General features: G+C 40.2%; 1 protein-coding gene across 3 annotated transcripts in view; it reads right to left on the bottom strand.

The window, feature by feature from the left end:
- ANXA4 (annexin A4) overlaps window positions 1-23050 on the bottom strand; it is a 49934-nt gene continuing 26884 nt past the window's right edge. For all 3 annotated transcript variants that reach the window (XM_045580858.1, XM_036435617.1, XM_045580859.1), the window contains 10 exons: window positions 20771-20865; window positions 17608-17721; window positions 16412-16502; window positions 14760-14839; window positions 14068-14124; window positions 8526-8619; window positions 5767-5862; window positions 4630-4688; window positions 3343-3465; window positions 1-996 (listed from right to left, as the gene is read on the bottom strand). In XM_045580858.1, coding sequence (XP_045436814.1) covers window positions 937-996; window positions 3343-3465; window positions 4630-4688; window positions 5767-5862; window positions 8526-8619; window positions 14068-14124; window positions 14760-14839; window positions 16412-16502; window positions 17608-17721; window positions 20771-20865 — 869 coding nt within the window. In that variant the 3' untranslated portion in view covers window positions 1-936. The remainder of the gene's footprint in view (window positions 997-3342; window positions 3466-4629; window positions 4689-5766; window positions 5863-8525; window positions 8620-14067; window positions 14125-14759; window positions 14840-16411; window positions 16503-17607; window positions 17722-20770; window positions 20866-23050) is intronic.

Genomic DNA, 23050 nt, shown 5'->3' with positions numbered 1-23050 from the left:
TTAAAGATACCATGTTTTATTCAAATTATTTTTCCATGATGTATACAAACTGAACTTTTTAATCAAAATAATTCTAGAGTTGAAAGGCACAGTGCAAATGTAAATGAGTACAAATCGACAAAATCCAAAATGACTTAAAAATTATTTTTAGCACAAAAATTTTAAGTAAAATTCAGAGCATTACATTCACCATTACAAACTGGCTTAAGACATTAACAAAAATATTGTGGAATGTCCAACATTTATGTTTGGTAACCAGACATATGTGATCTGTATAACCATAGTTAGAATTTAATTTGTTCAGACAACTTGGTGATTTTGGTATACTTCAAATTGGAGAGAGTAAGTGATCTTGATATAAGATGTGATGGAGGAAGTATTTCACAACAAACATAATAAAGATCAACTAATGCTATCAACAAAACCTAAACAAAGAACATTTGTGGATGCTTTCAAACTATGACTGTGAAATAGGAAATTGGACAGATATTCTTACTAACTAGAAGCCCACAATTTCAAATTATAAATTACTAGCCACTTTAAAAATAGAATTAGGAAAGAAAAGTGATTTTAGAATAGCCTTCCAGTCTTCCACTTTTATAGATTTTCACCAAAAAGAAACATGAAATAATTTAATATAACCCAATTTCTGTGAAATACAAATGAGGAAGAGATATGTTAAAAACATGGAGCACACTATTATTTCTAATTTTAAATCTCCTTTTAAGTTTTATAAGCTTTGAAATACAAGTACAGCTTTCAAGCATCATGAGTTATAATTATAGATGAATAATAACAGTCTATATCCTAGGAGGCAAACGTAGGCGTTTTAATTTGGAATAAGTGTTCTGAGATAATGCTAATAGCAGTGTAGAAAAATGAAGTTAAAAAATATCAAGATTTTGGGAATCCTCTTTATCTTTCCAGGATTTCAGTTTAATCATCTCCTCCACAGAGAATAAGCAGGACCTTCCTGTAGTCTCCAGATGTGTCACCCTGAGGAGAGGGAAGCAAAGTTACAGTCAGATAAATGAGTGCTAAAATGGAATACACAGCTCGAAGTCTCCAGGTTAACTTTGTAAAGCTTGTCTGGATTTTTCTCAGAGTTTTAAAAATAACGTTTGTTATTGTTTATTATAAAAGTAATATTTGTAATATTACTGTTTGATGAAGAAAATGAAGACATAAAAAAACATAAAAATCATCCATAATTCCACCATCTAGAGTTTACTATTTAAAAAAAATAAATATATATATATATATATATATATATATATATATATATATATATATATTTATTTCAGAGAGGAGGGGAGAGGAAGAGAGAGATAGAAACATCAATGATGAGAGAGAATCATTGATGACTACATCCTGCACGTCCCATTCCCCCCTCCACTGGGTATCAAGTCCGCAACCCTGGCCATGTGCCCTTGACTGGAACTGAACCCTGGATCCTTTGGTACACAGGCCGGCGCTCTATCCACTGAGCCAAATCAGCTAGGGCTAGAGAGATTACTATTCTTAACATTTTGGTTTGTGCATATCCTTCCAGACTTTTTCCTATGCATATAGATTTCTATATGATAGGACTGAAGTATTTTGTATTCTGATTTTTTACTTAATATAGTCTGAATATTTCCCTATTTTAATTCATTAAATATTCTTCTACAGCATTGTTAATTAATGACTACAGAGAATTCCACTGTACACAGGTAAAATAATTTATTTGATCTTCCCCCCATTGTTGGATATTTATATTGCTTCTAATTTTGTACTATTACAAACACTGCTGCAATAAGTCTATCATAGTTAAATTTTTTTTGCATTTCCTTGATGATTTATTTACTCAGGATAAATTGTCATAAAATGAGAATTACTGAATTAATGATCATGTATTTTCTTAAGTCTTTTGATAAGGGTTGCAAAATAGGCTACATGAAGGTGCTATTATTTCTACATTTTTATGGGCTAATTAATAGAGCAGTTTTTGCTAGTGCTCCATAGACACTAAAAATGTGGAGTCTGTGTTTATAGGGTTCAAAGTTTAACTTATATCTGTTAAAATATAATGCCAAAACCAGTTTGGCTCAGTGGTAGAGTGTCAGTCTGCAGACTGAAGGGTCCCTGGTTCGATTCCGGTCAAGGGCATGTACATTGGTTGTGGGCACATCCCCGGTGGGGGGTGTGCAGGAGGCGGCTGGTCGATGTTTCTCTCTCATCGACGTTTCTAGCTCTCTATCCCTCTCTCCTCCTCTCTGTAAAAAAATCAATAAAATATATCAAAAAAATAAAATATATTAATATATTCTTGTTTATACTTTGCCTCATTGATCTGCCAAAGAATAATGGTATGTTAAAGTCTCCCTCACATAGTATCTTCATCAGTGTCTTATTTTGGAGCCTTGAATGTCTTATTTGTATACTTGAGTGCAATTCTATTTGGCACCTACAGTTTCATAAGAATTTGATCTTTGTTGTGAATCACTGCCTTTATCCATATGAAGTGATCCACTTTCTCCTATTAATTCTTTTTCTCTTTAAATTCTTTTTTTATTTACAGTATAACCCTACTTTCTTTTCCATGTTTGTCAAATGTTCTTTTATGGTCATCTATGAATCTTTAAAGTATTTTATTTACAACTAGCTATATATCGGCTCTGCAAAATAAAGTTGCCTTATAGGCCAGATAGAAATAGAAGCAAGTTCCTGAATAAATAATACTACCATGAAATCTGTAGCTCAAATCACCTAGTAGTTCTACCTCTCCAAGCTCTCAGGAAGATTCAGAATATTTAATTCACAGATCACATTCTGATTTGAATTTGTTGTGCAGGCAACACCAGCTTCTAGGAAAATGGGTCTTGGCTTCATATTCATGGCCTCATAATTATCCTCCAGAAGCAAAACCCAAGTAATGAGGGGTTTTAGGGATGTGACTCATTCTCATCACGCCCCCATGCCATGTTAGCCCGCCTAGAAGTCTAGTGCCAGGAAAAGAACAGCAACCCAAGATGGCGAACACACTTTCCTATATTCTCAGCAGACCTCAGTTGGCCCTGGATCGGATTCTGGAGGACTGATTTAGTTGCTTATCTTTCATTGTAAGCAGGTAGACAGAGAAATTGTGGCTCTTAAAGTGTTCATTAAAATATAATCTTTCTGTGTGAGGGATCAACATGAAATAATTAGTATATTTACAACACAAACATTTCCAGTTTCTAACCTGGCAGAGATTGAAACATCTGTGTGAAAGGAGAGAGACTGGAAATATTCTCTTTAAAGGTGTTTATTTCACTTTAAAGGTGTTTTTTCCTGCCAACGGGGCCAGGGCAGACTCCCTACCTTGATGAAGGAGTACAGAGACTTTCCATAGAGCCTCATGAAGTGTGCCCGGATGTCCAACATATCAATCTCCGCCCGAGAAACCATCACTCTGATTAGGGTGTCATCGTCGGTGCCCAAGCCCTAGGGAAGAAAACAAGATCCCACCCTATTAAGGTCCAGATGGTTTCCAGACATGCTCTTTCGTCAGCGCAAGGCTGTGCACGACTCTCCTGACGATGTCCTTTATGCCACGACCTAAGGGGCGTGTGGAATACCTCTCCTCACCAACTGAACTTTCCAGTCCTCTGTTCTGACCCTCTAGACATACCCTGTGTTCTCCAGCTACAAGCTGGATTCCTTGCAATGATTCCTTCCCACCCCTCCAAACCACCCCTCCAGACCATGGCATCCTTCCCTCCCCATCCTTTCTCCCATGTAATAGCTTCCAGGGTAAAACTTACTCTAAGGTCCTGCTTAAACATAACAATTTCTTTATATATTCTTTTCTGATCAATACCTTCTAAAAAACAAAAACAAAAACCAAATGTGTGAAATACCCTATCCTCTGTGCTCCTATAATTATGTTCTTTCTGTTTTGATACTCAACTACTGTATTGCATTCTATTTTGTTCTTATTGGTGTTTTGCACATCCCTGCCTTCCCCTCAAGGCTAGAAGTTCTTTGAGAGCAAGGACTACATTTTCATCTTTCCTGCAACACCCCCCCCCCCCCCCCCCCCCCCCCCCCCCCCCCCGCTGCCCCGTTCCCAGCAAAGGTACTGGCACAGGGTACAATGCATGGTTAGGAGCTTGAGTTCTGAAGCCAAACTCCAGTGTGTGCATCCCAACTCCATTACTTCTTCACTGAGGACCCTGGGCAAATTGCATATCCTCTCTAACCCTCAGTTTTCTCATCTGTAAAATGGGGGTTGATAATTGTACCTACCCCATAAGGCTGTTATGGAAATAAAACTAATCTACATGGTGTCCCCCCTAAAATGTATACACACTTTAACAGCTGATAGCTCAATTTTTAAAAATGAAATGTATTTTAATAAGCACTGTCTGTATGATTAGTCAAAGTATACATATACATTTTTGGGGACACCCTATATAAAGAGAGAGAGAAAGTGTTAGGAAGAATGATCACACATTATAAGTACTCAATAAATATTACCTAGTAGTATTATTAGCAGGCACTCAGTGAAGTATTTGACCAATTAAACTGAATATATTAGACTGATTTTGTCTCATTTGGACACAAGACATGTCAGAGCCATTCAGATGCTTAAAAAGAAGACTTTACCTTCATAGATTTATAAAGCCTTTCAGCAAAATATGCAGGTTTATTCCTCATGCACTTTACTGTTAAGAGATTAAAAAAAGAAGAAGAAATGAAAAGATTACAGATAAAATCTATGAGAAAACGTGACAGTTGTTCCTTCTGTTTCTATAAACTATGAAGTATTATAGTATCTCTTTGTCAGAAAAAGTGTAGCCAAGCAATGTTTTATGAAGACAGGCTATGCTGAAAGCACTTTCACAGATGGGAAGCACTCTATTTATTGTCAAGTTCCTGGAGAAGTAATTAATAAAGGCCATTAAAGCAAAAGGCAGCTTGTAGTTTAAAAATGATTACCATCTCTACCACATGAAGTTGTTTTAACCCAGTGGTTCTCAACCTTCCTAATGCCGTGACCCTAATCGTAATGGAAATATCTGTTTTCCGATGGTCTTAGGTGACCCTGCTCATGGTTCTCAACCTGTGGAAAGACCATCGGAAAACACAGATATTTACATTAAGATTCATTAACAGCCGAGACTGGTTTGGCTCAATGGATAGAGCGTCGGCTTGGGGACCGAAGGGACCCGGGTTCGATTCCAGTCAAGGGCATGTACCTTGGTTGCGGGCACATCCCCAGTAAGGGGTGTGCAGGAGGCAGCTGATCGATGACTCTCTCTCATCGATGTTTCTAGCTCTCTATCTCTCTCCCTTCCTCTCTGTACAAAATCAATAAAATATATTTTAAAAAAAGATTCATTAACAGTAGCAAAATTACAGTTATGAAGTAGCAACGAAAATAATTTTACGGTTGGGGGTCACCACAACATGAGGAACTATATTAAAGGGCCGTGGCATTAGGAAGGTTGAGAACCACTGTTTTAACCATTCACAGACTTATAAGTTGCAGTTAGTATAGCATTATCTCTCCCATACCCTTAAATATAAAGGCACAGAGTATATAAAATATATAAAGCTATATGGTACAATAAAAATCAGGTTTGTATAGAATAGTTCTTGTTTAAAATTGTGGATCAGAGCATGAGTGATTTAAACAATTTTTTTTTTTATCCCTGAAAAAAAATTTCAACATCCCATGACTACAAACTGATAGCAAAGTCTGTAAACATCTGTTTCCACCCCAACTCTTGTCAAGCTTACCTATGGCCAGCAGGGCATCTTCAAAGCTACCAGATGTTTCAGATTTAATACTCTGTTCGATATCCTTCTGCGATATCCTTTTGTATTCATCAAATACTACAAGCAATAACAAAATGGAATTACAAACAATTAAAAAAAGAACAGAGGAAATGAACATTTACAGAAAACGAACATTTAATGAGCATCTTTGAACAAGATCACACTATTCTTTGGCATATTTCGGGAAGAAACTAGTTAGCAGTGCGGGTGAGACCAGGGAGGCACGTGGAATGAGCCCTGGGAGAGGAGGATATCAGGCAAGTCTGTTCCCTTATACGAGACCCCGTGTTCTCACACATCAAGTGGAGATAACCTTCGGAGAGATCTGCTTTCTTTTCTCATTGTGTCCGTAATAAGATGAATGTGTCTTTTTATAATTTTGGCCTTGGCAATCACCAATCTATCCTCCTGTTAGCTAATCAAAACTAGAGCAATCCAAACTCTTCACAATTGGTTGCATCTTTTAATAGATTTTAACACAATGACTTTTCTTCACTTTTTTTGTCAAGTGTTTTTGAATGTGATGAATGAATCTTCCTCTCTTGCTGCCTTCTTAGAGGGGCTGTCTGTTTTGTTTATCACCTTAGCATCAGCTTCTACTGGCCTCCCAATAGTGTGATTCTCACCAGGCTATCAATTCAAGGACACCCCTGTCCCTCAACATACACCATAAGCTCTACCAAATCGGTGAGTAGTTCATCCAACCAGCACCAACTAGTCTCACCCTCCTGGGATATTTAAATTGAGTATATAGATCCCGGGGATGGCCAACAGCACGTTCAGAGAACAAAAGCATCATCTGGAAAACTTGTTAAACTTCCTGAGGGTCATTTTCAGATGTTGTTCTAAGTCTGCCACTCTGAAGTCGGGGTTCAAGGATGAGCATTTTCCATGGAGACCAGACTTAGAGAAACTGCATTAGAAATAAAATCCATGACTCCCTTCTAGTGAGACCCCCAGATCTGCTTTAATTTCTGTTCTTCCTGAAGTTGTTCAGCTCTCTCTTCAATTCAATAAGCCACCAATAGTCTCCATTTTCCCTTTTTTCCCATTCTATATTATTCCCTTTTTAAAAAAAATCTTAAATTGGAATCAGTGTATATTGCTTGCAATAAAAAAAGAATCTAATTGACACATTTTCTAAGCCTCAGTCTTTTCTACTGTAAAATGAGGGAAATGATAGCTGTTCCGTTGGGATGATGTAACAAACAATGCTTATAATATACTTAGCACTAACACCTAAAAGTTGGAGAATTAACAAAACCTTAGTTATGAATTCTTACTATTATTGTTGATTGGTAAGAAACTTATAAAGTTTTCTTTATTTAAATAATGCTTAAAATATTTTCTTCCAGTGGCTTACAAACAAATTCTTTTATAACTGCCCAACTATTGACTTGTGCCTGGAAGTGAAATTTGTTACAAATATATTTGCATAAAATCGACTTCTGAGGATCTGCAGTTTTTGGAAAGTACCACCAGGGGGAGATGTGTGCTATTTGTAATCAGGAAAGGAAAGGCAAAGGAACAGGGAGCCGTCAGAAGGTGGTGCAACTGGTGTGTTCCATAGTCCATGACACTTATTAACAGAAGTAATAACCTATTTCTTATCCCTGTGGAACATCTAAAATAATTTCAACTTCCAAGTGTGTTGTAATTTTTCAATTACTTTGTTTTCCATTTTGCAAACTCATTTTCAAATTTCCCACAAGTTTTGTAAATTGTGATTATAAGGGTCCAGTGGGTTTATAAAATTATGACATAGCATAAAGACTTAAAGAGCTTATAAAAATGAAATATCTTATTAAACCATTATTGCTGTTTACAAGAAGAAAATTAACCTGACAACAAATATTTTACAATTGTTTGGTATCTTTTCCCCAAAAGTTAAAAGCACATTATGTAGACTAGCATTATCAGAAGCAAATTAGAAACATTCCACTTAGGAAATAAAATTTAAATTACCCACTGTTCATCTGATGAAACATATACCCCCCAAAGAGATCACTTCTGTTAGTTTTACAACCTGAATGTTAAATAGGAATAAATGCCAATCAAAATTTATTTCTATTCTCTTGCTCTCTGACGTACTGAAGATTTTTTCTTATGTAACTCAATTTAAATAGAGCTGCTCTAGAAAAAGGGTTGACTATAAAGGTTGGTTTACTATAAACAGGAATGCCAAACTTCTATGAATACATCTGTTAATTATTCATCATTAATCTTTCAGAAATTGGCCCTCATGCACATAATTGCACTCACACATTTCCAAGGTAAGACATGTAAGGCAGTTCCGTACTATTAGTTTTTGCAACAAATAAAGGAGGAAAGGTTATCCATTAATTATGGGCAATATACACTGAGTGGCCAGGTTATTATGATCTCCAAACGCATAATAATCTGGCTACTCAGTGTATATCCTATATAATAAAAGGCTAATATACAAATTGTTCTCTCGACCAGGAGTTCCACCAGCAGGCAGGTCGGCCAACTGTCCATATCCCCTCCCCCTGGCCAGGCTGGCCGGACCCCACCCATGCACGAATTCATGCACCAGGCCTCTAAAAAAAAAATAATAATGTAATAATACACACACACACACACACACACACTGAGTGGCCAGATTATTATGCCTTCAGAGATCACAATAATCTGGCCACTCAGTGTAGTTTTCACTAGCTTTCCAACAGGTTCTCTGGAGGATGAAGCCAGTGCCTTACCATGCAACAGATGATTTCGATTCCGGGAACAGAGAACAGTTAGAAATTTCACCTCATCTGTCCCCCATTTCTTCTCTCCAGCCTCATACAGGTCCTGAAGCCAAAAAAAAAAAAGCACACAGTTTAAAACATCACAGAGAAGGTGCCAGCACATATGCGCATATTTCCAGAACTTTAAAGAGCTGAGCTGGCTGAGTTCGATTTTGCTGATGGGAGTAGAAGCGGTATTGGTGGTGCGTGGCAATGACTCAGGATTTTTCCTTAGGTATATAACTAATGGGACCCAATAACATCTCACGCGAGTCAGGGCGGTCACTAGCAGCTCCCTACATGCAGACGGCATGGTTCTATCTTAAGAGCTAAAAGGCATGCTCTAGATTGGGGTGGTCCCCTACAGTAGCCACTAACCACATGTGGCTATTTAAATTTTAATTAATTAAAATTAAATAAAAAAAATAAAATTCAACTCCTCAGCCTCCCAGCCACATGTCAAGTGCTCAGTGGCCACATGTGTCTAGTGTCTGCTCGTCATAGTGCAGAGGTAGCACATTTCACACATTGCAGAAAGTTCTATCGGACAACACTGCTCTAAAATGAGTTGTGATTTGCTTGGGGCTACAAAGGTCTCTCAGTAATACCAAGACCCATTGGTAATTACTTATATTCCGACCAGGTGGGAATATAAGAAACTGATTCTAGTTGCTTTAACTATACTATTGGTAAATCGATAACACTTCACGTCTATTAGGATGGCTGCTATTTTAAAAAAATGTCAACAAGGTTGTGGAGAAATTGGAATCTTTGTGCATTGTTGGTGGGAAAGTAAAATGAGAAAACAGTATGGCTATTCTTCAAAAAATTAAAAATAGAATTACTGTATGACCAGCAATACTATTTCTGAGGATATACCCAAAAGAATTGGATCTTAAGAAGATATTGGTATACTCATGCTCATAGCAGCGTTATTCACAATAGCCAAAAGGTAGAAGCACCTCAAATGTCCATTGAGAATGGATAAATAAAATGTGAGGCACGCATACAATGGAATACTATGTATCCTTAAAAAGAAATTAATCCATGTGATGAATGTTGAGGTGAAATAAGACAGTCATAAAAAGACAAATATTGTATGATTTCACTTATATATGAAGTGTCTAGAGCAGTGGTCGGCAAACTCATTAGTCAACAGAGCCAAATACCTACTGAGATTGTACATTTTTTGTGTATTTGCCATTTCTATTTTTAATTGTGAGTTGCCTGTTAAGGTCCATTGCCCCTACACTTGAAAACTATATGATTTTATTAACCAAAGTCACCCCAATAAACTCAATAAAAATTCTATTGTCCATTTATTAAAAAACTCCAGCATTCTTATGCTCTACTATCACAATCGTAGTTTTGATTTATCAATAACATAGTTAACTATATTATTTATAAAACCTCTTTATATGTTAAGCTTGTTATGCATAAGGTGAGACTTTTCCCATTCTGTCTTGAATTTTGTTTCTGGTATTATCTGAAAAATTTGTATGGTGGTGTTGTGTTGTTTTTTAATATATATTTTTTATTGATTTCAGAGAGGAAGGAAGAGGGAGAGAGAGATAGAAACATCAATGATGAGAGAGAATTACTGACTGGCTGCCTCCTGCATGCCCCTTAACTGGGGATCGAGTCCACAACCCGGGTATGTGCCCTTGACCAGAATCGAACCTGGGACCCTTTAATCCACAAGCCGACGCTCTATCCACTGAGTCAAACCAGTTAGGGAGTTTTTTTTTGTTTTGTTTTTTGTTTTTTATATTTTATTGATTTTTAACAGAGAGAAAGGGAGAGAGATAGAGAGCTAGAAACATCTATTAGAGAGAGTCATCGATCAGCTGCCTCTTGCACACCCACTACCGGGGATGTGCCCGCAACCAAGGTACATGCCCTTGACCAGAATCAAACCCGGGACCTTTCAGTCCGCAGACCGACGCTCTACCGCTGAGCCAAACCGGCTTCGGCGGGAGTTGTTTTTTTTTAATGTAGCCAAACTACTAGTCATTTTCCTTTATAGTTTGCCTTGTGTGTCAGGCATATAACATCCTTTCCCAGCTCCAGATTAAAACATATTTAACATTTTGTTGCAGTATCTTCCTGATCTCATTTATTTACATTAAAATTGTAATCTATTTGGAATTCATTATGATATGAGGTGGAAGTTGGGATCTAACCTTTTTCTTTCCCAAATGATTTGTCAGTTATTCCAACTCCACTCAGTACTCTGCTTTCCTCACTGAGTTGGAATGCTACCTGTTATTCTCACATAGGCTTGGCTCTGCTCCCACACTTTCTAGTCATTCCTTGGGTTCTCACAATTCTTACACCAAGGCCACATTCCTTTATTTATTTTTTTACCTTTATTATACCTTTAAGCATGTATCAGTCCAAAGTCTTCCACATCCTTTTTGTCACGATTCTAATCGCCATCCTTTTCCCTCTACATTCCTCCTTTTCTCTAATTGCTTCATCCCTTTTTTCAGAATTCTGGAGATTTTTTTCTTTCTGTATAGCTTTCCACAACAATAATTCCATTTTCAGCAATATCGTTTTAAATCATGCCTGCTTCTAATGAACTTTAAAATTCTGGTTTTCCCTGTTTCATCTAAGCACATTTCTCCTCAACTCATCTAGCTTCCCCTTTGAAAAACAGCTCTGCTTGCCCTTCATCCAGCTCCTCTTCATCTGCTATTTTCTCACTGCATCTTCATTTAAAGCTCTCATATAATTATAACCCAAGTTTTGTCTCAATTATTTTAGGGCCCAGAGCAATCTGACTTCTTTCTCTTTCTTATAGCACGACCCTGTTTGGTTCCCTTCACGCCTCTGTTGATAGGCCACATAGCGTTTGAGGTGAGAATCTGTTGGTTTGCAAGCTCTTTCATTCTTAAACTAAAGGCCCATTGCATGATATTCGTGCAAGGATAGGCCTTCCTTCCCCTGGCTTCACTCCCAGCTGCCCAGGAGCCAGCACGTCCCTGCTCTCTGTCCGCCTGGAGCCAACAGGTCTGTGGGAGCAGAAAAGGGGGAGGGGTGATGCGCGCTTGTGGCAAGTCCTTGCTTCTGTCCAGAGAACCGCTCCAGTAGCTCCCTCCGCCCCGCTTCCCCTCTCCCAGCCGGTCCCGCCTACATGTTCTCCTCATCTGGTTAATTTGCATACTTGCTCTGATTGGCTGTAGGTGTAGTGGAGTGATGGTTAATTTGCATGTTTTCTTTTATTAGGTAAGATGATAAGCAGTCTATCCAGACCTGATCTCCACCAATGCTTCCCCCCTACCCCCCATACACACATCCCCAGAACAAGGTGAGTGGATTCTTCTAGGAGCTCCTCACTTTTCATTTAGATGAATTTCAAGCAGGAGCACTTACAGCTAGTCCACTGAGGCTAGCAGAGGCACAAGTCTTCTCTGAGGTATTTCTTCCGGTTTTCATGAGGCCTGCTCCCGGCTGGAGGGAGCTGAGCCTCTTTTCTGGGACAGGGTGGCCCTCCTGTGTCCTTGGCCCAGGTTTGCTGCCCATCTGGCATTTTAATGGCCCTTTTCCATCGTTTCCAGTCTGAAGCAGTTCTCCCTATTTTTATATTTCCTGGTCCTCTCCCTCCTCCGCTCCCCAGAACAAGGGAATCAAATCTGTGCCATCTTCTAGCAAAAGCTTTGAAGGGCATTTTTAATACATCATGGACTTCTTTTTAAAGTAGGAATTCTGAACACTACCTATTATTTCCATTTTGTGCTGGTTTCATCTCAACAACAGAGGAGATTGGACAGAGGAGATAATAGCCTCTACCTGGTAAAATTTCTACCTTTTATAAATAATTACTACCAGATTCCACCTGCCCTGACCATTCTCCTCATCTCAAAGGCAGTTACTTTCCTACATCAAAATCCAGCTCTAATAACCAAAGTCTGCCAATGATACCCTTGCTGCTGATGCAAATTAAAGAGCAAAGGTTGGCCAGGTTTTTCTACTGTCTTATCCTGGAAGAGCTGAAACCTTGACTGGGGTTGTTCTTAAATTCCTTGCCTCTTGTTAAGACGTGGAAGTTCCAGAAAAACTATTCTAAGTTCTACTCCGTCTCTCCAACCTCCCCAGCCCAAACCTGTTTCAAAACACCTTCCACATGACCACCTCCAAGGAGAACTGTGCTCTTTGAAAAGCCCCAAAATATTTGTTTGTTGAACTGCATGGTTTAAAAAAAAAAAAAAAATCAGACAGACGGGGATCCAAACAGCCCACTTCTACCAACCTTGTGATCCTGGACTAGTTACTGAAATATCTGCATCCTAATCGTCAACACAGATGTAACAATATCTGCCCAGATTTGTCGTAAGGAAAACACATACAGTAGTTAACACGATGCTTGGCACTTAGCAAACCCACGAAAAATTTGATAATGAATATAATGCTTCAGGAATAAATTGCTCACTAGCTCTTCATTTAATTTGGGATTCACCCGGGCTCTGGAGGTTCCTTCCAGCACGCCCCCAAATGCTCTCCTTGAGGTAGCTGACATTCACAAAAGCATCCAGGAGATCCATACCTTTTCCCTCCTCAAAGCTTCTGCACTGAAGGCCATTTCCTGTGTCTCCTGTGTGGCCTGGGCCTCCCTGAGTCCTCAGCATGCTACCTGCCTATGACACACAGACCCCTCTCTCTTCCAGTGACAGCACAGGTTCTTCTCGCCTGTAGAATCCACAGTGGTCCATATCTCACATACTGAATGGAGCTAGTCCTTCTCGGTGGTTATACATCCAAACTGCCTAGGTTCAAGTCCCAGTTCTGCCTTTTTTTTTTTTTTTTTTTTTTTTTTTTTTTTTTTTTTTTTTTTTTATCTGTATGAACTTGAGCAAGGAACTTGACTTCTCTGAGTCTCCATTTCCACAAAATAGGGGTAACAATATTTGCTTCATACGAATACCACAAGGATTCAACAACATACACCATATCAAGAGCTAAAACAGTGTTTGGCACCAGGTAAAAGACCCACTTTTTATTAGCTTTTATTATTAGTATTATCTGGCCACAGTAAACAGAGCGAGGGTTGGTGCCAGGGCAGCCACTAGTGGGCTGGGTACCAAAGAAGCCACTGCCTGTTTGGGTTTGGTATTGATTTTACCCAACAGGGCACACACTGTGCCACGTTGTTTCACGCAGAGCGTATCGAAATTCTCTTTGGGGAAATAGAAATGCAAGGTAAACAAAACAAAGGCAGGTCCCTTCACCTCCAAGTGATTCGGAAGACACTCCACAGTTCTCTGGGTGACCACACCATGGCCCCAATGTCAAGAAATCTAGAATCCAGGGGTGCTTATATAATGATGCCTCATGCCACCCCCAAGCCCCAGGCGTTTCTGAAACTTCTGCTCTTCCATATTATCAGTGAGAATTATTTTTCTTAACATACCCCAGCCAGACCAATATACACTGAAATATAAGAGGGGGTTCACCAATTAAGGACTCTCCTACTGACAAAGGAGAAGAAAGGAGCCGCAGTTCTACTCACCTGGGCATCCTGCCTCATGAGAGCATCATCCAGGAAATTGCTTTCATCCCTGCCACCCTGAGGATGAGAGAAACAAGCCAAAGAGAATGAGAGGGTAGTCACGAAGATCTGGAGAAGACAGAATGTCTGGGAAGCCAATGACATGATAACAAGGCAGAATGCCACAAGGGGTCACGCTCCCAGCCTAGGGAGAAAGGACAGATGTCCTCTGAGGCGTCTGCGTTTTTCCTATGGCTCTGATCAGAGCTCAGAGAACATTCCAGAGGGAGAGCCCCGGCTGCACCAACTCTGCAACATTAGAAAGGGAAGGGGAGTGAGTGCTGCCTACCGCCTGCTCACTCCACTACCACCTCCCTCTGTCCCCCCGCCCTGCTTCCTGGTCGAGGGGACAATAGCATATTAGCCTTTTATTATATAGGATAATCCTAAAGCCCGGGAACTGCCTCTTAATCATCCTCATAACTCTCAATGCATTAAGTCAGGCTGATATTAGGTATTTGTACATACAAATTAGAGCAAATGTACATGCCTAGTCAGAGTTTCTAAAGGAGAGAAGATAAAACACCACAGAGGCCCAAGAATGTTCACATTTGGGAAGTTGAAAGGATGAGATAACCTGGAAACTGGAATAGAGTGAGCATGCCAATAAACCCAACCGCTATCAGAAGCAGCCAGCAGAGGGCGCCACTCACAGCGGACAGAGACACCAGGACCCTCTGGAACATGAAGGACGTGTCGGAGCGAATGTCATCTTCAAGGCTCCTCCCGTATTCTAGAAAGAAAGATTGGCCACATCAGGACAGAGCCCTGTTCAGCACGGTGCCACACAGAGCCTCTGTCCCCGCCTGGAACAGCCCGTTTACTGTTCATGAGGTTTTTTTACTTTCACTTTACGCACAGTTTCTCAAAAACAACTCTGGTAAAAAGCCCAGCTTGTCATTATGGAAACAAGGTGTGCTTCTTCCTTACAGTCGGAGGTGGAGAAGGCTGGGCTGAAATCCTCACTGTTCCTCCTGTTGAGGGGGCTGTCTAAACATAGTTTTCAGCCGAAACCGGTTTGGCTCAATGGATAGAGCTTCGGCTTGGGGACTGAAAGGTCCCGGTTCGATTCCGGTCAAGGCCATGTACTTTGGTTGCGGGCACATCCCCAGTAGGGGGTGTGCAAGAGGCAGCTGATCGATGACTCTCTCTCATTGATGTTTCTAGCTCTCTATCCCTCTCTCTTCCCCTCTGTACAAAATCAATAAAATATATTAAAAAAATAAATAAATAAATTAAATAAACATAGTTTTCAGTGACGACAGAACAGTAACCATGGAAAACAAATACTGTGGAGTTTCAGAACCACGTTTGGGATCATACTAGGGGTTGTCAAGCTATTTTTAAGAAACTGTGTGTAAAGTAAAAAACCTGCCTCCTGCACAACCCCCTCTAGGGATGTGCCCGCAGCCAAGGTACTTGCCCTTGACCGGAATCGAACCAGGGACCCTTCAGTCCGCAGGCCGGTGCTCTATCCACTGAGCCAAACCAGTTTCGGCTATCCTTCCTTATTTTTGCCCCACATACGCATATTATTTTTCCTTCTGTTGAAAAGATGGGATCATGCCATACTATTTTATGATATGTAGTTTTCACGTATCCACATATACTATACTATTTAATGTAACTTAATAATATCCTACAATATGCGTTTGAGGACTACATAATAGTCTGCTGTGTGGGTGTACCATATTTTATTTAGCTAACCTGCTAAGCTGTTGGGCATGGTTAGCTAACATAACAAATACTGAATAAACACTATGAAATCTAAACCTTTGAGCATTCTTTATTATATCCTTAGGGCAAGAAAGGCAGGCAACATTTAAGGCTCTTCATATCTACCAGCCTCTGGAGATTGTTGAGAAGGGAATAATTGCTCTCTTCCTGAGACGGCTGGAGGACATACAGCCCAATCCGAATGAAGGTAAGGAGTTGGGCGAGACAGCCCCTCCAGGCCATTCCCTGGAACGCTGAGCTTCACCGGTGCCACCACTTTTGGACAAGCACCTTCGATGCTCTGATAAGAAGGAACAACATTCCAGCTTTCAGAATAATGAATGGGAGTAGGTACCTCAGGCACGGGGTAGCCTGCGTAGAGTAACTTATTCCCCTGAGACGTCATGGGAAACCAACAGACAATCATTTGTCTGGACAGGGATCCGTCTTAACAGGGAGCTTAGAAGGGAGGATCCCTTGTAGTGTTGTTTCTATGAAGAAAGGCTAATCTGCAGGTAACCTTCCATTGCTAGTCTCGTTCGCAGACCACAGTGAAACCTCAGCCAGGGCCCCTGAGGATGCTACATACGCAGCTGGTAGGTCTGGTTGATGCGCCGGATCTCCTCAGGCGTCCGGGAGGCTAGGATCTCAATCAGGCAGCCCTCATCCGTGCCAGCCCCCTGCGCGGGAAACCCAGAAGAGAGGGCTTTATGAGTCAGTTTACAGAGTCAAGTCTCAGAGAGAGAAGGAATATAAGCAGGAACCTGCAGAGAATAAAGACTATCCACAGGGTTCTAGCTGCAGGATGTTTCTCATTTTTAAATGCCCTGCTCAAATTCCAACGCATTTACAGTGATCACTGTTAGTGAAACAAACATGTATGGGATGTTTCTGTGGTGGTGATTGTGCCAGGTTAGGCGCAGTTTCTGCTCTCCAGAGGCTTAATCTTCCCTAGATCGGGCTGTGCTTCTCCTTGAAAGGCAGAATCTTCTGGCAAAGGCTGTTATGTCCTTGTTTTTCAAGAACCATCCATGAGACTAAATATTTATTGACACGGTGAGGAGAGTGCTTGGATTTGAAGTTTAAACTCGGTCATTAAAAATCAGCAGAGCCCCGGGCTACAGCACAGTGGCTTGGCCTCTAGGAAGGCTGAGGATGCTTTCCTGCCAGTTAGGAGCCTGCAGCAGACTCAGAGGCCCCAAGGTGTCAGTTGCAAAGTTTCATGTCTCAAACGTAGCTAAGATGGCAAGAAAGCTTCTGGAGCTACACCAAAAGCACCATAATCCCTCCCTACGGAGCCACAGGAAAGAGAATAATTCCATACTTAAAAAAAAAAAAATTAAAAATAACTTAAAAAAACCACACATATGTTTCTATCTCTCTGAAATTATAAATATATATAAATATATATAATTTCAGAGAGATAGAAATATCAATGATGAGAGGGGATCATTGATTGGATGCCTCCTGCATGCCCCCACTGGGGATCCAGCCCACAACCCGGGCATATGCCCTGATTAGGAATCAAACCATGACCTGCTGGTTTATATTATAGGTCCATGCTCAACCATTAAGCCCCATCAGACAGGCTAGAATTTAATTTAACTTTTAAATTGCAATTGCCATAGTATAATGTCATGTTTTCAAGTTGTCATCAATGAAGGAAAATCGTTCTCCTAGCCCTCAGCCTCCCACCTCTCAGAGGGCCTTTGTCACGGTTCCTGGAGAAAGCTCGCAGCACTGGCGCCAGCCGCCTGGAGAGCACGGGAGGAGGAAAACACAGACCTTCATGGCCCTGCGCAGCTCCTCCACGTCGTACTGCACGGTGGGCGTCATCATCCCCACGATCACACGCTCAAACTTGCCAGTCAGTTCCGACTTCAGGTCATCGATCAGGTCCTGCAACGCAAGGAAGCAGCCTGCTTAACTGCTACGGGAACTCAAACTGGTCGCTCTCTCAAGTGTGGTCCCCGGGGCTTCACAACCCGTTCGGGGGACCTGCAAGGCCAAAACTATCTTCATAATCACACTAAGACATGATCTGCCTCTTCGCTGTCCTTCTCTCACAATTGTAGAATGGAGTTTTCCAAAGACTATTTGTATATCAACAAACCTACAAGTATCTTAAAAGCCTATTAAGATACTTCTCCCTTTTGCAACTACATATCTGTACAAGACCAGGTTTTCTTCATATACTTCAACCAAAACCACATAAAGCAAACAAACAACGAAGAGGCAGATATGAGAATCTAGCTGTCTTCCATTAAGCCAGGCATCACAGACATTTGAAACATATAAAACAACTAGAGGCCCGGTGCATGAAAATTCATGCACTGAAGCGGGGGCCCTCAGGGGTGGGAGGTGACCTGGCAATCAGGGGAAAGCAACGCCCCTATCACACCTCTATGCTGACACTGCTGGCAGCGCAAGCCTTGGCCAGCCCTGGTTACCTGAGCCTCGGGCAGCCCTAAAGCTGGGGAGCTGAGGGGACTGAGGGACTCTGGAGGCAGGTATGCGGAGCCCAGCCATGCCATGTGCCTGCTGCCCCAGTGGGGCTGAGGGGACTGGGCGCCACTATCTTGTGGCTGTGGGTGCACCATCTTTGAGAGGGCGTGATGGTCAATTAGTATATTCCCTCTTTATTAGATAGGATGCCAATCTTCTCACTAAAATTCTTATTTTGGAATACACAGCTATTTTTCATGAAAGTGTTATCTGTATTAACATGTGATGGCTTTAATATTTTCTTAATAAATTAACAACAAATACGTTTTTTAAAATGTCCTAAATTTTAATTTCTAATATGGTAAATATCAATAGATATAAACCATAAAAACATAATGTTCTAAATAATTTAAGAGTATAAAGGTATCCTGAGATAAAAAAGTTTATAGACACTAACTTAAATGTATTTGTATACAAAACAATATATATATTTCTAGTCAATATTCACTTATGGCATTTTTTTCAATTACAATTTACCTTCAATATTATTCTGTATTAGTTTCAGATATAAAGTATAGTGGTTAGAAAATCATATACTTTACAGAGTGGTCCAAGTGGTACCCATCTTGCCCCATACATAGTTATTATATTATTGATTATATTCCCTATGCTGTACTTTGTTTTTTAATTAAATTAAAATTTTTAAATCCTCACCCAAAGATATTTTCCCATTGATTTTTAGAGAGAGGGAAAGACTGAGAGAACTATTGATGTGAGAGAAACACATCGATAGGTTGCCTCCTACATGAGCCCCGACCAGGGCCCAAGCCAGGGAGGAGCCTGCAACTGAGGTACATGCCTCTAACCAGAATCAAACCCGGGACCCTTCAGCCTGAAGGCCAACCCTCTATCCACTGAGCCAAACTGGCTAGGGGTTTATGCTGTACTTCACTTCCTCATGACTTTTTTGTAATTGCCAATTTGTACTTCTTAATCCCTTCTCCTTTTTCACCCAGTCCCCCAATCACCCACTCCTCTGTCAACTGTCATTTTGTTCTCTGTATCTGAGTCTTCACCTATGACGTTTTTAATAGCTGCAGAAATTTCTATATATAAATGCAATATAATTTCTTTAACTAGTTTCCTGTTTCTGTCTTTCTAATGTTGTATACATAGGCATTTAGTAGTATCTTTTTGGTCATTCATAATTATTTATTACAGCTCAACTGCTAAAAAGAACTGTAATTATTTGGACAAAGTACCAAATTCTAAAAACATTTATTTACATTTCCAGGTTGGGAGAGTTTAAGAACCATCTTAAGATCAACCAACCAACAAGGAGTCAATCTGCTAGTCAAGTCCAGCTCTCTGATCCTCACAAACCTGATTCCATAGCATAGTATTTCAATCTATTGTGAATATTTTTATATTACATCCACACATCAAATGGATGAATGGACAAATACATTAGTGCTTAACCCATTAAGGTTGGTCATCTCAAGAAACTGCCATTAGTTTAGTTCTGAAGTTTGGAATAATTAACCCCAAATGTGTGTGGCAACATGCTTTAGTTCCCACATCACATGCACATCCATGCCTATTTGTGTTCGTTAAATTTCATTGGGAATGGAGATAGTCTGAGCTATGGATAATCACAGTCCCTCCTGGGGTGCCCAGCAAGGTTTGATGCAGATGCTCCTGGAGCAGCTGAGCCACCCCATCCCTCTCCAACCTGCAGGTTAATGCCTAACTTTGAGTAGTAGCCACAGTCTGGTTGTAAAGTATCTCAAGATTAGAAACACTTATCAGATTTTCTGGACTCTGAGACCTGAAAAACTCATTGATGTTTCCTCAATAAAAAGATTCTCACTCATCACACAGGTTTTCAGTGATGTGGAAAAACGGATGTAATGATTCTGGTAAGTGAGTCGTTGAAAATGACTGGGGGAGGATTCCTGAGGGATGTGGGATTCAAACCAGAAGGGGAAAACACGGTGAATAAACAATATCTGAATGCATATATTTAATAAATTTATATATATATATATATATATATATATATATATATATTTTTTTTTTTTTTTTTTTTTTTTTTTCCCCACACATAAGCCCCATTCTAGAATCTGAGGGGTTCCTCAGTTGAGAATCATCAAAGGAATGCACATGTGCTACAAACGGGTTTATGTGGGAGAGTCGGAATAGACCCTAAATCCTAGGAGAGCCTGTTTAAAACAAACTGGATTTAAATATCTTAGTCTGTGTGGAGGGTCTTCATCCACAGGGCCTCAAAGAAGCCTCGTCAAGGTCAGGCAGAGACCAAGCTTGGCCCTGAGCTCTGTGAATCAAGAGCTCCCCGAGATCTCTCTGCCAAGGAGCGGTGAGGAAGTGTGTGGAAACCCCTTGGTGTGTGTTTTCCAAGAACATCGTTAAACAAGGCAAAGCAGCCACCGTTAAAAAACACGGGGCCTCTTCAGGCACCTCGATCAGAGAGACTGCGACCTACCCTGCCGATGGTGGTTTTGTAGGCCGTCCGGATCTCCTGGCGCTGGGCCGTGTTGCGGTAGGCGAGCACATTGATGATGGCGTCTTCATCGGTGCCTGGCGGAGCGGAGAGGACAGTGAGTGTGATCGGAGAGAGGAGTGAGAAAACGAGTTCCTCTGTGGAAACTGAAGTCACCCAAACACATGCAGAGAGCTTTCCAAGAAAAGAGGTTTGTTTAATTTGGGGGAACACAGACACTAGTCCTAACCTCTCTAATTAACAATATGCCACCGAAAACAATAGTTTACTTCTTTGAGCTTTAGTTTCCTTACCTGTACATGTGAGTGATCTCAAGGTCACTACAAGTGCTAACTAGAACAATTAAGTGAATTGCTTAGCACAGCAATTTGTCGGTGTGATGCAAGAATTTTTAAAACATGCAGTAGTTGACTATTTAAAAGGCACTAACCTCTTTCCCCTTAGATTGCCAAATAAGGAAATGACAACGGCCAACACAATAATGTTTGCTGGTTTTGAAGGCCCCATTTGAACCATAAATATATAGGTCATATAATACAATTGCATCTTATTGGTCATGTTACATATTAAGATTGCATCTCATTGGTTAATTCTTGCTACCAGAAATCCTTATATACAAATATAGGCACCTGATTTTTTTTTAGAAAAAGTCACTTTGGAGCAAAAGGGGTACGTAATTACTATTTTTTTGCAAGTCAATCAAAATTATACCTAAATTTTTGTCAGAATTTTAGTAATTAGTTTATGTGTGCAATGAGATAAAAAAGGTTGGAAATAGCTGATTTAGCACTTAGTCAATAATGATGACTGGGAGCATGCTTTTACCCCTTCCTCTGGAATTGTTATACTGCCTTTTGGATCTCCTGCATCTATTTCCATGTTCTTACCTTTTCTCTCCTCATTTTTAATCTTTTTATAATTTTCTCTGAGTTTTGAAACAATTCAAATTTGTCTTTTAATTCACTGATTTGGCACTTAGGCTGCTCACTGCATCTACTGCATTTTAATATAATTGTGTTTTTCATTTCCAAGCTGTCTTTCCTGATTTCAGATGGATCCTTTTTATAACTGCCTATAAATTTCCATGATGCAATACACTCCTGAAACTTCACAATATGAATTACAAATTAGAAATGCCCTAAGTTGTGTTTGCCTGGCTTTTTTTTGCAACAGCTTTTTTAAAATATATATATATTTTATTGACTTTGTACAGAGAGGAAGGGAGAGAGACAGAGTTAGAAACATCCATGAGAGAGAGTCCTCAATCAGCTGCCTCTTGCACACCCCCTACCGGGGATATGCCCGCAACCAAGGTACATGCCCTTGACTGGAATTGAATCCAGCACCCTTCAGTCCCCAAGCCGACGCTCTATCCATTGAGCCAAACTGGTCTCGGCTGCAACAGCTTTTTGACAGGGTCATTTATTCTGATTTTTCAAATTGGTCCCTTGTCTTAGCAATAATTGCATGTTCATATATGTTTTATGAGTTTTCTGTTTCCTCATTTTTGTACTGTGTGGGAGTTGTGACTGGTTACAGAAGATTTTATTGAAATATTTCAGAGAGAAATGAAAAACCATAAACTCACCAGGGTTATTCTTTGCAAGATCAGAGATCCAGAAAAATGTGATATGTAGGGAAGAAACTATAAGACTTAGGAAACCATTCTCTCTCTCTCTCTCTCCTTAAAGAGGATAATAGATACAACCATTATTTACTCTTTACAATATCTCAGGTAGAGAGAAAAGGCTTATCACCTTCTGTTTACCACATTTTCTGTTTACCATCCTTTTCCAGTCAAGTCTGAACCCTCAAAATAGCTTTGAATTTTTTTTTTTTTTTTACCCTTGTTCTTCCTCCACATTCAAATTTCCTGCCAAGACATGCAAAATCTAGCTCTGGGATCTTCTTTGCATCTGTTCCCTCTTTTGAATTCCTACCACTACCACTCCCATTCAGGATTTCAGGCTTTTTTCTTAAACGACGGCAACAGTCCGCTAACCAGTATTCTTACCTACTAATCTGTCTTTCTGAAGTTTTGCCAGATTTCGTTTTCCTATAAGAAAAGCTCTCACAGTGTCTCCTCCCCTAGCCAGAAATACACGGTGGCTCCCCACTGCTTGCTGGCTTTACTGCAGGCATTTGAGACTCCGTACAGCATCCCATTCACTAGTGTGAAGAAAGATCCATATAAAAGGGTACCAGGCAGTCAAACCCACAGACTAAGCTCTTGAATTCTTGTACTTGAACCCACTGTGCTGT

The sequence above is a fragment of the Pipistrellus kuhlii genome, unplaced genomic scaffold (genome assembly GCF_014108245.1).
Source record: "Pipistrellus kuhlii isolate mPipKuh1 unplaced genomic scaffold, mPipKuh1.p scaffold_m20_p_13, whole genome shotgun sequence".
In the NCBI taxonomy this organism is placed as follows: domain Eukaryota; kingdom Metazoa; phylum Chordata; class Mammalia; order Chiroptera; family Vespertilionidae; genus Pipistrellus; species Pipistrellus kuhlii.
This window is presented reverse-complemented; position numbering and strand designations above follow the sequence as displayed.